The sequence below is a fragment of the Chaetodon trifascialis genome, chromosome 8 (assembly GCF_039877785.1).
Source record: "Chaetodon trifascialis isolate fChaTrf1 chromosome 8, fChaTrf1.hap1, whole genome shotgun sequence".
Classification (NCBI taxonomy): domain Eukaryota; kingdom Metazoa; phylum Chordata; class Actinopteri; order Chaetodontiformes; family Chaetodontidae; genus Chaetodon; species Chaetodon trifascialis.
In genome coordinates this window covers 26,718,368-26,732,851 of record NC_092063.1, presented here as the reverse complement: position 1 = coordinate 26,732,851, position 14,484 = coordinate 26,718,368, and the positions used below count along the sequence as shown (strand labels likewise).

The window sequence follows — 14,484 nt, the reverse complement described above, 5'->3', positions numbered from 1 at the left end:
TTGTTTGTCGCTCAGTCACAACTAAGTGACAGCCACATGATGTACTGTATGGAAAACCAACAGCCGAGTCTGGTGATATGAAGTATTTGGCTGTGTCATTTGGCTTCCTGTGTATCAGCTGTGCCGTGCAGAGAACATGGTGGTGACGGGTAGGAGGATAAATGTGTTAGTGTAGCAAGTTTTAAGGAGTTAGGGTTCAGAAGACTGACACCAGTACATTTGTCTGATTAGTGGAGGGGACTAATGGCCTCAGTACGGTCTGTGCGCCTGACTGCACCCCCCCTGTTCTGCCACAACTATTGATGTGTGCATTCTGTTACAAACTCATCTGTACAGGAGTTGCTGTTGTATTCTGATACTGAAGTTTGCACTGTGGACAAAATAGCTAGCAGAGCAGAAAGCCCATTGAAAGGCCAATCTAAAACTGTGTAAAGCTGTGGATCCCCTTCTAGACATGTACTGATCCAAATGGATTTGTAGCAGCGCAGATACTCACCTTAAGTGTAGCAGGTACAAGTCAGATGTGACTGATGTGACACGTTCAGTGTAGTTTATTCATCCATGTCTTTATGAATTTCCACTTCCATTGATTCTGTCATGGCAGATGCCTGATACTTACATTTCATACTTTCATTCTCTTCTGTAATAATAATATTCTTTAGCTGTGGGATGGTGGGCAGCTCTTCAAGCAGGGGATCCAGTGCAACACTTCATTTGGCTCTGAACTCTGGGCTATGTCTCTTCCCAAAACCATGATTGATCAAAATTTAATTGCAATCCAGACATTTCTTAGATGAAACTCTTTATTAAAGTATTCCTACACCGTACAGGCATTTTTTTTGCAGTTAAACATGTGATACAGTCAAGTAAAAAGCAGATAGAACATTTATTCTTCATATTTCCTTGTTGTGGAAGGAGAAACTCGTTTTAGGTTTGTATACAGTTGGGAAAATTAGTATTCAACACACCATTTTTTTTTTTTTCATTTAACATTTCTAATACAGCTATTCACCATGAAACTGAGACCCGATATTGGTATTAACTCAATGAAAGTGCACAGATAAAGAAATTGTGACATTCCAATCCATAACAAGTCATATACAAGATAGCGTAACGAAAAAAAAATATTGAACACAAAAGAAAAAGCACAGATTCCAGTAAGTTGTTCTCATACCTGTGCTCATTAGAATCAACTGGGTTAGCATATGTTGGTGGGTTAGTCTTTCCTCTCTTTGAAAAAGGCTTACCCACCTCTGAATGCAAATAAACAAATCATTATTTACCAAGAAAGCTCTCATGATGGGTAGAGGCAAAGAGCTTTCCCAAGACCTTTGCAACAAGATTGTTAAGCAGCATTACAATGGAGCTGGTTACTTATGGATTTCTTATTGTTCCTATAAGCACCATTGGTGCCATTATCTGCAGGATAGGAGGAAGGAAGATTAATCCATCATATGGCCATGTAATGGAGCACCTCACAAGATTTCCAACTGGGCAGTCAGAAAGTTAGTCAGAGGAGTAGCCCAAGAGCCAAGGACCACATGAAAATTGTGCATAGACAACATAGACAATACAATTTTTCACCACGGTTTCCATGCATGTAGGAAGACTGAAGAAATGACATGTTGAAGCTTGTTTGATGTTTGCTACACATTTGTAGAAGCCTGTAGACCAGGCCTTCTCAAAGTCCACAATACGGTCCGTATTAGGACAAAAGGGCAAGTCAATCCGGACCCAGCCTATATCATTAACTGGTGGCCCCCTGGCCATATCCAGCCCACCGCATTCCCATCCGGTTTACAGAATATTAATGAATTCAGTAAATCTGTGCATCAGCCATCTAGTCACTCAGCAGTGGAAAAGGTCCAGTCCATCCTGGGAGTGATGGTCAATGAGCTTGCCAGCCCCTGGCAAAGAGACAAAAAATCTGCAGTTCATAGCTCACCTGCATAGAGGAGTCATGGAGAGTCACAGATCTTGTCTATTGGATGCAAGAGGTATCATCTGGGTGTATGTTTGTTTGCCCTTGGACCAATGCAGTTGAGGGGGCCTTCCAGCACTCATGTTCTGAATAGGCTACAATACGTTGTGAAGTGTAACGGTTTCTGTTTTGAAATGGATTTTGTATCATTCAATAAAGTATCAGTGATGATGAAGTGATGATGAAGCTGGAGATCATCCACAGTGATCCTGCCCCCAGATGAATGTGGTTTTAATGTAGCTTATTTTGTGTGTTGTTGCTGTCAAGTTTGCACATTAATGTTAACCGAAGAATTTGCTATCAGCCCCAAAACCACATAAACAGAACGTGTCTCATTATCTCAGTACACAATTTGTACAACTAGTGTAAATGTAGCTGTGAGAAAATGCGTGAGTCAGAAATAAATGCGGCCCTACTGCCCAAACCTCTGCATTTGTTTAATGCTGGCCCGATCACAAGAGATGTGATGTCAATTAATTAAATACTACTTTGTCATCGGCAATCATTACTGACCTCTGACCTTGAATACAAGTTAGATGTGAGCCTTTGAGTAATAAGTTTCAGACCCCCTGTAGAATATTAGCATGATGTACTGTGGTCAGACGAGACAAAAATCGAACTTTTGGGCTACAGTTTTACACAACATGTTTGGAGGAGAAATGGCTTTGCCTGTGACCTTTAAAATACCATACCTAGTGAAGATAGGTTACGGGAAGTGAAGTTGGGAGGTGGGTGCATCATGGTATGAGGCTGTTTTTGTTGTAATGGTATGGGCAGAATCCAAGTTATGGAAAGGAAGATTAATGGAGCCATATACCAGGAAAATCTTGAGAAGAATCTGTTGCCATCTACCAGGACAATGAGGCTAAGACGTGGGTGGACGACTATTCAAAAGATTCTACAAAGGAGACTCTTAATAGGTCCTAGAAGAAGAAATAATGGTGATGGAATGGCCATATCAATATTCACAAGTGGAAGAATGGGTCAAAATCCCACCTGAACACTGTGAGAGATTAGTTTCTTTATGCAGGAAGCATCTTGAAATCAGTTGGCTTGTTCAATGCTTTTTTTTCTTTTCTCTTTCCACTTCTTTCTTTTTTTTTTCGTGGATTATTTTTGTAGTTTTATTGAGTTATTGCCATTGTCTTGTCTCAGTTTCTTGAGGGTCGCTGCAGTGGATGTATGTTTAATGAAAGCAATGTTGACATGTTGAATACTCATATCTTCCTCTGTATCTTTAAAATATTTTCCTAAGCCCACTGTGGATAGTGTGAGCTGCTCAGCCAAGCTCCAACTAGCAAAGACGTCATCACACTACAGTGAGTGGCTGCCTCTAGTGCTGCTTGGCATATGGAGCCGGTCACAGACTGCCTCAGTAAAATGAGGAAAGGATTACATGGGTCATGGTGTGACCCGCTGCAGTGCTCCCGTTAACCTCGTTCTAGTACACAAACACAGCCGCAGCCTTTTATAGCCTGACTTGGTATCTGTCCAGCTCATTACAACTAGAAAACCAACCCGTTGTAACATGAGCTGAAAACATGTAGGTGAGTGCATACAAAAAGATAATGACATAAAACTTAATCTCCAAATTAGTGTTACATTTGTTCAACATCAAGTACAAGATGTTAATGTGAAAAAACAGACGTTATTAGACAAAAGCTATATTTTCATCAACACATAAAGAAAAGACAAAATGCTTTTTTTTTTTTCTTCAGTCACATTAATCGGTGACTTTTTCCCTTGGTCTTTCTGTCATCTTTCCTGTAGCACACCTTCAGCACCAACAGTACAAAAGCAGCCTAACTGCAGCCCAGCTGCACCCTACGGCTTCAGCAGCTTAGCCCAGGGGAAAGAGTCAGATAAAAATAAATGACAGCAGCAGTTGGTGTAGCGGCCCATTTCCAGAAATTGTATTAATTGTGATTCCTGAATTTATTTATTGGCAGTTTTGGATTGTGTGCTTTGTGTGTGCTTATTAATGGTCAGGTCAGATTATCCTTCAAGGAAAAGTGCGGTCTAGTGGTGTGGCTGACTGGACAAGCATATGGTCTTCAGACCTTGCGTAGCTTGTCATGCATGACTGAATCTTGCTTGCAAGCATGATTTTAACAAATGGATACTGTAACTACATTTGGACTTGGCAAAAAAAAAAAAAAAATATTAGAACTTATAATTTTACAAGAGTTAATTTGGATTATGACATTTTATGAGTCTTCAGCTCTGAAACTGGTTTGTATGTTTGTTAGTCTTTAAAAAAATGACCTTCTGTGTGGTTTTAATGTGTTTAGCTCTTGTTGCCCTTGTTTTGTTTTATTCACCTACACTTTTTGAATGATTGTGATTCAGGCATGAGACCTTCAGTCAATTTTCTGCAGCAGTTAGTTTAGAATAAAGTCTGTCTGGATTTTAGCATAGCTTGTTTGCTGAGTTTTGAATACTTGGACTTGACAAAAACCTGATTGGCTCGCAGTTTTTGTCTGTCTGTCCCTTAAACAAGACTCCTCACAAAGACAAAGTTGAAAGACTAAGTTGCACATTTTGGGACTAGTCATTGAAAGTCTGTCAAAGAATCTTGGCATTTTAAATGAAGCTTATGGGGAAACAAACTCAATTAAAACTGTTCCTTGTACCTGTTGTGTAGGAGGCAGATACAGATGACAACCAGGGGACGTTGGGCTTTGAAGAGTTCTGCTCCTTCTACAAGATGATGTCGACCCGCAGGGATCTGTACCTCCTCATGCTCACCTACAGCAACCTCAAAGACCACCTCGACACAGCCGACCTGGCTCGCTTCCTGGAGACTGAGCAAAAGGTACCCACTGTATACACAGTTAGCTATTCAATTTCTACAAAGACTGACATTAAAAAGTTAGTCCACAGATTTAGCATTGCACTCCTTCAACACTGTCAGAGTCACAATGGACAGTTGAATATAAAAGCATCCAAACTGATGCAGCAGAACCAGAGATAATTTCTCATATGGTCTTATAGCACAAGTTCTTCCTTGTGTAATGATGTGTACATTACACACAATGCAACTGGACGGCAGACGGTCTGGTCATAGAATGGGGTGTATTTTGCTAGTAGCAACTAATGTAGCTCTTTAGCATTCAGCAGAGAGGAAGAGCAGACTGCGGACTGAGTACATTATGTACTGCCTCACTGTACATTATGTACTGCCTCAGTGTGTGTACTGTTTACATAGAGTGAGGCAGTATAGTATGTACTGTAACACCACCATGTAGCAAACAGACACAAGCTGCTGCTGCTGCTGCTGCTGCTGCTGCTGCTGCTGCTGCTGCTGCTGCTGCTGCTGCTGCTGCTGCTGGCAGCCTCTGTGTTGTGCTGTTTTGTTTGTTTGTTCAGTTTTGAGCTCTCCCTCACTGATTACATTCACCAGGGAAAGACATTGACAATTCACTTCTCAAACCTTTTCACCACTCTTCACACAACTGGAAAGTTTTCCAGAGCTTTTAATTGGAGCAGCAACAGTTCTCATTGGTATTTGCAGGAGACACCAGTGAAGGAAACATGCCACAACAGTGGTTAAACTGTGATAGCAGGAAATTTTAACTATGTTTCTGTCAATATATCTAACAAATGTCTGCTCTCTGGGCTTCTGACTCCCTCGAGTGGACAGCGTAGTGTCGCTATCAGGGAAAGTGAGGGGAGGCAGAATTTGCTTCCATATGAACAAAGGCTGCAGTGCATATGTCATGGTGTTAAAGAAAATATACAGTTTTCTCTTAGGGATCATTTTCCCTCACTGGAAGCCATTTTTTTGACCGCATGAATTTTCCTCATTTATTTTGGTCGGTATCCTGCCTCAGGCCTGTGTTATAGGTTCCCTTTGTTCAAGTTTATTGTCCTTGTTCTATTTGTGTCTATTTCTGTGTAAATACATTAGAATGTTGAAAATCCAGAGTCAGATTTCTTGTATGTGTACACATACTTGCCCACTAAAGCGGATTCTCATTCAGATTGTGAACCTGCATTCTGCATGCTCAATTGTTAAGACAGAAGCAGGTCCATAACAATATTTCTGTCAACATCATCATCATCTTACAACCAATGAGTAGCTTTAGATCACCTGCCTAATGGGCCACTAAAAATCAAGTCTCTGATCTGGAGCTGATCCAAAACACAGTCAGCAATGGAATATTTCTCTGCCTCAGTTAGCTGAATGGTGAGCAGCTGGTTAGCTGCCATATCTGCTGAAAATTATTACCCACCTCAGGATGGTGAACGCAAGCTCAACATACATTTAGCTCTTAATAGCCAAACTGGTGCTAACAGCCACAGCTGTGGTAACATCTCTGTAAATACCTGATTGACTGGGCTGTGACCTTCCTCTGTCACTGTTTTACTGGATCTGAAACTCCCTTATTCCTTTGATATAACCAGGTCTGTTGGTGGGGGGATATTTTGTTTTGTTGTTGTTCTGTTGTTTTGGGAGGAACTGTGAAGTCAACACAAGAAAGGAATACTTGGGATACATGGTGCAGTTTTGCCATTGTTATCCCAACATATCCCATTGTATTCTGTCTACCTGTCTATCAGAGCTGTCTGCATCCATTCTCGTCTCACTGTGGCAGTGACTGTTTTCTACTGAAATACTGTATGGCCCTGTTTGTAGAAACAATGCTCTATGCCTACACGGTGATGTAGTTCTCTATATGTTGTCAGTGTCAGTGGGGGTCCCAAGCGTTGTTGATGAGGCTAGCTGAACTGCAGTGGATGCAGGAGCAGGTTGGTTATGGCAGACAGGATCTGGCAAGTCTCCAGTGAGGTGTTGGAGATGACTGTGAACACCAGAGACAGCTTCAGGGTGGAAGGAGACAGTCTGATCTGACTGCTTTGAGTGGTCACTGCAGTCGGGGACAAGTGGCCCTCTGAGCTGAGCAGTTTAGCAGAGACTGTACTGACTCCAGATCAGTACGGTTCAAGCAGTAGATCCACAGCTTTGCTCTTTCACTTCTCCCCCTTCTAGCAGCGCTTCATAGGCTGCCATAGAGACTCAGGCTGAAGTTTTTTTCTTCTCTTCCCCTGTCTCACAGTGTTGCTGACCAAATAGCCATAAGAATCCTTGTTTTTGGCTTCGGCGAGGTGGCAGTTCCAAAACCTAACTGAGGTCAAAAGCTTAATTGAGCAGCCAGTGGGCCCCTGAAGTGGTGCCTAATGTAGGGAAATGTAAAAGCGAGGGCCCTACAGGGATATTAGTATTAGGGATATTAGATATTAGTACCGTCACAGCACTTGAGATATAGCTGTAAAGGGTTTTTGGATGAAGTACATCTTGCTAATGATAGCATCTCCTGAAAAAGAAAAATTAGCAAATGGGCGAAACAGCTCCTTTTCTTTAAGCGCCCAGTATGTGCTCCTTCAGTTCATTTATCGCTGGCTGGCCATTTAATGTGTGGAAACAGTCATTTTTAAAAGCAGAAGGTGGTGTTTGGATAGCTTCACATCAGCTCCGCTCAGACAGGCTGTGTTTTTCTCCAATTAGACTCAGTGTTTAGTTCTGGTGCTGTGAATAAAATGGCCTTCCTTCTCCGGTTATTGGTGACTTCTGGAAACAGTTTTGTGAAGCGTTTGTTTGAAGTGATGCAGCAGAGTCTCTGCTGGGATCATTAAATGCACTTTGTTGATATCTGTTGTTGATATATTTTTTTGTGCCTGAAATAAGAGATAAGAGGCTGTGAAACACTTCAGTGTGTGTATTCAAGTGTGTGAGTGTTGCTGGTAACTGTGTATCTTACTGTATTTCTCTGGAACTGACACACTGAAGTGTGTTAATGGCAAACAGTAGGCTGTCGCTGTTACCTTGCAGTCCCAAATAACTGATGTTCCCAAGGGTTAACGTTTGCTTTCAGAAATGAAGAGAACACATTAAAGATAATTGTACCAAATTTGTAAGTTAGCTTATGACAACCCTGGAACTAACAGTCATTATAAAGCAAAAACTTTGCATAGAAGTGAAAATCTAATCTGTGAACCAGAACTGTTAGATGGACTGCAACGACATTTAGACAGTGACAGTCATGGTTTCCAGAACATGAATCCTGCTGACGTTGATAATCCCCTGGCTTTTCCTGTGTTGCCAAAATTTATGTATAATTATGACTAAAACATCTCAACAGCTGTGGGACTGATTGCCATGGAACTTGGTACAGATATTCATGGTCCCCTCAGGATGAATTCTAATATCTTTGGTGACCCTCTGACTTCCATCTAGCGCCATCATCCTCAACTTTAGTGTACAACCAAATGCTTTCATAACTAAGGACATTCCCATCATCCTCGGCTGTACTGTATGTTCAGTGCCAATTATGAAAAACAAACAAACAAACAAAAAAAAAACGTAAGGCAGACACAGGGGACATTAGTAAAAAAATAAATAAAAAATACAGACTCAAATGGTGGTCTGTTTCAAATAAAGACAATCAAAGTCAATGTATATGAATAACTGAATACATTTTTACAGCAATATTGTAAATTAAGTAAATTAAGATCTTATCTGAGACTAAGAATACACAAAAAATATGAAAAATGTGAAATTGTTCAATTATTATTAAGGTCATGCTGTATGTTTTTAATGAAACATGGATATGGGTTCACAAAATGCTGCAAAGAAATAGTAATTTATTCATATTTGTTCAAATTCAGTGTGTCAGTATTGGGAGAGCTGACAGCAACCTGTGAGCTGCCCATGAAGCTCTGTGCTGCCAGTCCACAGTGACAGTGAGCCCGGGCTCACCTCTGTGTGCCCCGATTTCCTCCCCACACAGCATTCACTCATCACGATTATGATGAGATGGGTAGCAAGTGCTCTCAATTTAACACAATTTTAGACACTCATGCTGCTTGGTACAAAACATTTTCAGAAAATGGAAATAATCCTGTGGAAATAATGGCCCACCAGGTTACCTTGCTAAAGCCTTGTTCTCTCACAGTATGACAGGGTAGTGCCCCACCCCCTTCAAATGATGATTGACCAGTGAGGGGGCTTTAGAGAGCAGTTAACCAGATAGCAGTTGGATTCTGCAGCCAGGATGGACAGAAAAATCTATTGCACGTACATGCACGTTAGTATTCTGTTTGTAGCGTTTGCATAGTATTGTTGTTTGACATGTTTTTCCATCATTTATAGATGACCAAGGTGACCAAGGACCATTGCCTGGAGATTATCAACAAGTTTGAGCCATGCTCTGAGAACCAGAAGCAAGGAGTTTTGGGAATTGATGGTAAGTCCGCTTTAATTTCAAACATCAATCTCTCTTGTGTTTGGAACCAAACTGAACGATGTTAGTTTTTACTAGAGAAGTGGCGTGTTGTGAAAATGTTTCCTGCAAGGTCAGAATTTGTGCCGTATATCTATCCACGGTGTCATTTGCCTTTAACTAGGCTGATCAATTCTGCTTTGATGAATCTGTAGTTTTAGCGTTCTCTGAATATTTCATTATACCTCAAGCAATTTGCAGATGCTTTTGTGCAAAGACACTCACATTAAGAGTTTGTTCAGTGCTGCAATGTGATTTCTGTTTTTTAAGAAGTGAGACATCAGTGTAATTGAAAACAGTACAGACTGTACACCAGTCACTTCCAGCTTTTGTTAGAAGTGATTGTTTGTGGGTAAAGTACCACAGAAACATCAGTATCTGTTCATGCATTTTAAAAAAGCAGTCATTATATGGTTAGAATAACGTTGTAAGGGTACGGTTTGAGATTGAAATAGTAACTGTGAGAAAAAGAAATGATTCATTTTGAGAATAAAGTCATGATTTTAAAAAATTAAAAACTGTAAAAAAAATCCTGAAATAAAATGCAAAACCAAACACATGTAACATTCAAATCTACCCATCTAATCCTTACATACAACATTTCATTCTTGTACTATTACGAAGTTTTTCTTGTAAGAATATAAGATTTTCTCGTGGCTTTAGTTTTTAATATTATAATTCTTGTCGCAAAATTAAAATTTTACAAGATTTGCATCATCTTACTCATTAGTTGAACACACCTGATCCAGCTGTGATGAACCAGGAAGTGAGCACTACTGCTATAATTCATTACATTAATTACATCCCATTTGTTTCAGTCTTTAATGAAAGAGTGAAAGTTGAAAGCATGCTGGCTTTAAACTGTAATATTCATAAAAAAAACAAAAAAACAGCTGGATAAACACTATTATAAAAAGTTGTTTGTTTAACATTCTTCCAGGTTTTACAAATTACATGCGCAGCCCAGCAGGGGACATTTTCAACCCAGAACACTACATTGTGAGCCAGGACATGAACCAGCCACTGTGCAACTACTTCATTGCCTCCTCACACAACACCTACCTGATGGGTGACCAGCTGATGTCACAGTCCAGGGTGGACATGTATGCCTGGGTGCTGCAGGCCGGTTGTCGCTGTGTGGAAGGTCAGTATGAATTTGTGGAACACATACTGATGCAGACATACATAGACACACACTTCCTGTTATTATTACTATGACTATATTATTTTTATCATTATTATTAGGTATAATGCTGTATCTAAACCATGGAGATTCTACTATGTCTACTACTACTACTACCATTACTACTATATACTACTACAATCATAGAACACATAGTACACTCTAAAGAGTATGATTACTTTTATGTGTTGGTCACTTGCAAACAAAGTCACATATGTCATCAAATTAAAATGATAAATATCTGTTCATTTACTTAAAATTTTTTTTTCAAGATGTTCTGTTGATGTGGTGCATTTAGCTCTCTTGGCCACTTTTCCACACCACCTTCATCCTAACCCATTTCATAAATCCACTGCTTTGTCCTGTCTTGAACCAGATTCTTGCAAATATCAAAGTATTTGGACATTAATTAATTGTATGGTTCTATTTAGACATATTATATTCTATTGAGACATAAGTACGCTCCAGGAACAAATTACAATAATATTCCAAAAGTATATTTCTGGTGTGCTTATGTGTTTCCTCATGGTGTGTAAGTATAACGTGTTTACATCAGACTAAAATGTGAAGATAGATGAGGTGTGGAAAACAAAGCCGCCACAATTTGAAGCTCAGGGTGAATATCAGCCCCTATACGCACACTGAACAGAATAACCCATGTCGAGTGGATGTCAGAGATAATAACAACAGTTTCAGTTTCAGTGTGCCTCTGCCAGCTTCACAGCTTCGAAAAATGTCACCACCCACTCCATTGCCATCTCTGGCTATGGATTGAGGCCAGAAATGAGAGTAGACTGAGGTCCATGCATGTGTTTTGTGCACATACATGCATCTTCAGATGAAGGTCAGCTGCACTGAAAGAGGGATAAATCTGCACACTTGAACCTGATTCAGTGTGAAGTGAAATTTGATCTGACCCAGCTGACAGTACAGACTACAACTTCTGGTTTGATTTGGGTTTTATACTGCATATCAACTGTAAGTTCAATTTTCACATTTTGTTCTTCTGCTAAGTAAGACGGGTGATAGTATTTGTGGCACTCATCATTGAAAATACTGTTTCAGCTCAAAAACTCATTGTATCGGAACCCTTCCACTGTGAGCAGCACAGGCTTCACTGAAAACACTGACATATGATGTTTAAATAGTTGTTAAAATGGAGGAGCTGCCGCAGTGCCTCCTATCACACACTGTACAGTTCACTCCATGTGACTGTTTACATCCCACGCTCCCTCCTGAGAACCTCCATCTCTGCTGAAATTGGCACTTCAGAATACTGTTGTCCATGCAGCTCCCCCCTCTGGCCTCATCTGTCATTAACTCTTTCATCTGTACACTGCATGTACACTGTACACTGGTATCAGCCAGGGCTCCCTGCAAAATGCTGCTGCTCGGCTCATCACTGAAACTAAGAGGCATGATCACATCACACATGCTTGCCTACCTATATTGGCTCCAGGTTAGATTTCAAATTGATTTTAAAATGTTATTGCTTACGTTTAAGACCTTAAGTGGTCTTGCCCCTAAATACATCTCTGTTGTGCTGACCTGGTATGTGCCATCTCAACCATTTTGATCTGTGGATGGAGCCCTGCTGGCGATCGAGCTTTTGCTATCAGAGCCCCCACACTATGCAACTCTCTGCCTTCTGGACTCAGACACTCTGAGTCTGTAGCCTCTCTTAAATCTTGTGATAAAACATTTCTGTTTGTGAAAACTTTTGGAAATGTTTGATATATTTTTTATTTATGCATTTTTTATTTATTGTTATTTATTTGGTCATTTCACTTTCATTCAAATTACTGACGCTATCTCCCTGTGCTCTTTGTATCATTTTGTCTGCCTTACTTGATGTTATTTTAAAGTGCTATATAAATAAAGTTTCTGTTTTCTTCTTCTTCTTCTATTTATTATTATTTCTGCAGTTTACATTTTTGCACACCTCAGAAACACACTCACACACAAGGAGAGGAGAGAGCTGGAGAAGCAGATAAAGTACAGCAATCTTGAAACTCTCAGAACCTCAAAGACTGCCGCTTAGATGAAGACTTAGGCCAAGAGGAAGAACCAGAAAGACCTTCAAACAGAGGAGAGTGAGGAACATGAGGAGCTCAGATAATCAGCGAGGAAAAGTTCTCAGCTGAGCGCCAGGTGGAGAGGGAGAAGAACAAGCTTCTGCAAGAAGAACTGGAAAGGATCAAAATTTCACACCATGAGGTCAGCCAAAGGTATGAAGCTGATGTCATCACTGTGAGACAGCAGGCTGGAACCCTTCAGCGTGAGCTTGGAAAGGAAATCAAGCCTCATGCTGTATCAGAAGATTGCCGTGTGATCAGCACCTTGAGGGCGGAGCAGGATGCCCTCTGTCAAAAGATGGCGGAGGACATCGATATCTTGCAGCAACAGGTCTTTGAGAAGGACAGATTGTTCAGGACAGAGTTGGAGAAGCTGAAAACTCAGCTCAACCTTCAGATCTGACTCTACCTTCAGCTTTCCACTGAGCTTGAAGCTGAGAGAGTCAGAGACAGTCGACCTCCCTAACAAATTTCCAGGCATGAAGAGAAGTGGGAGGATGAGCTATGCAAGATGCAAGAGTCCCTCCATAATACACCTGCCATCCAACCCTGAAAGAGGCTCAAGTGGCTGAGGAGAAGCCATGAAAACAGCAGGAGTCCATCACGAATGCAGTGGCCTTTGAACCCCTGGAGGAGGCTGAAATCGCTGATGAAAAGCTCCCAGAGACAACACAGGCTACTTCTGTCTGGAAAAGAACACAGTACTTTTTGGGGTTGAGGGAATCACAGATGTGGAAGAAATATAATATTCAAATGAAATGAAATGACATGAAGTTTATTGTCACATACAAAAAACAGTAATGATGACTGATAGTTATTGTAAACAAAAGGACTAACATGAATGTAGGATTGTTTCATGTGGTTAAATGAAAAACAGTGGTTACTGTACAAATAAAAGTAACTAAAGAAAAACTAGATACCAAGAGAAGCGTTTAAGTGTAAGTGCACTTAAGTGTTTTAAGTAGTTTTAACTTTATGATTGATTGTATTTTTTTTTTATCTTAACCACTTTCAACCGGTTTTACTTACAGTACTCTTTATTCTTAATGTTTTAAACTCTTTATTCTATCCCAACTGAACTGTTTTTATGCAAAAACAGATGGAATTATCTACAGCACATTCTCAACATCGACACTCTCAATGCTCCTGGACAGTTCAAGATGATGATCTCAAACCACCCACAGTGTGCAGTTGTTTTAACAGAGTATTGTCCTCTTTTGATTTAGTTTTAAGCTGCATATTTCTCTGCATCTCAACATGACTGCAAACAAGAGAAATCGTATTATGTCAGATCTACACACTATAAATTACTTTGCTTCTTAATGACTGTCCTGCTCTCACTCTTTTTCTTTCCTGTCCACAGTGGACTGTTGGGACGGTCAGGACGGTGAACCCATCGTTCACCATGGCTACACCCTCACCTCCAAGATCCTCTTCAAAGATGTCATTGAGACCATCAACAAGTATGCCTTCATCAAGAATGAGTATGTTTATTCACACGCACACACACACACACACACACACACACACACACACACACACACACACACACACACACACACAATTACTCTCACTCTGGTTCACCCCTTCAGTCATTCAGAATGCTCCAGTACACCACCTTCATTTTTCATCGTCTTTCCGCTGATGGCGACTGATAAGCCATAAAACGTGTGTATACGGCTTTAATAAGCCCCTGGAAAGGAATCCCAGCAGTATATGGGCATGTATGCTCTCAGTACACAAAGTGTTGCATTACACAGGCTGTTGGGTCATAAAACCATGGGAGAAAATGGGGGAAATGAGGCTTGGAATACAGTTGCAGGCTTGAATGAGTTTAGTACGTTGGAAAGCTTCTTTACCTTAGAAACATCTTATGATTCACTGAGTCTGGTGGCAAAGACTTTCCCGAAAGGTTGACGTTTAGTCACAGTTTGGTGAGGGCATGTGCAGTGATAAGTAAAC

General features: G+C 40.5%; 1 protein-coding gene across 2 annotated transcripts in view; it reads left to right on the top strand.

The window, feature by feature from the left end:
- The window catches only part of plch2a (phospholipase C, eta 2a), a 171,307-nt gene that overhangs the window by 123,919 nt on the left and 32,904 nt on the right, over positions 1 to 14,484 (top strand). For both annotated transcript variants that reach the window (XM_070969487.1, XM_070969486.1), the window contains exons 5-8: positions 4,626 to 4,796; positions 9,135 to 9,228; positions 10,205 to 10,408; positions 13,886 to 14,006. In XM_070969487.1, coding sequence (XP_070825588.1) covers positions 4,626 to 4,796; positions 9,135 to 9,228; positions 10,205 to 10,408; positions 13,886 to 14,006 — 590 coding nt within the window. The remainder of the gene's footprint in view (positions 1 to 4,625; positions 4,797 to 9,134; positions 9,229 to 10,204; positions 10,409 to 13,885; positions 14,007 to 14,484) is intronic.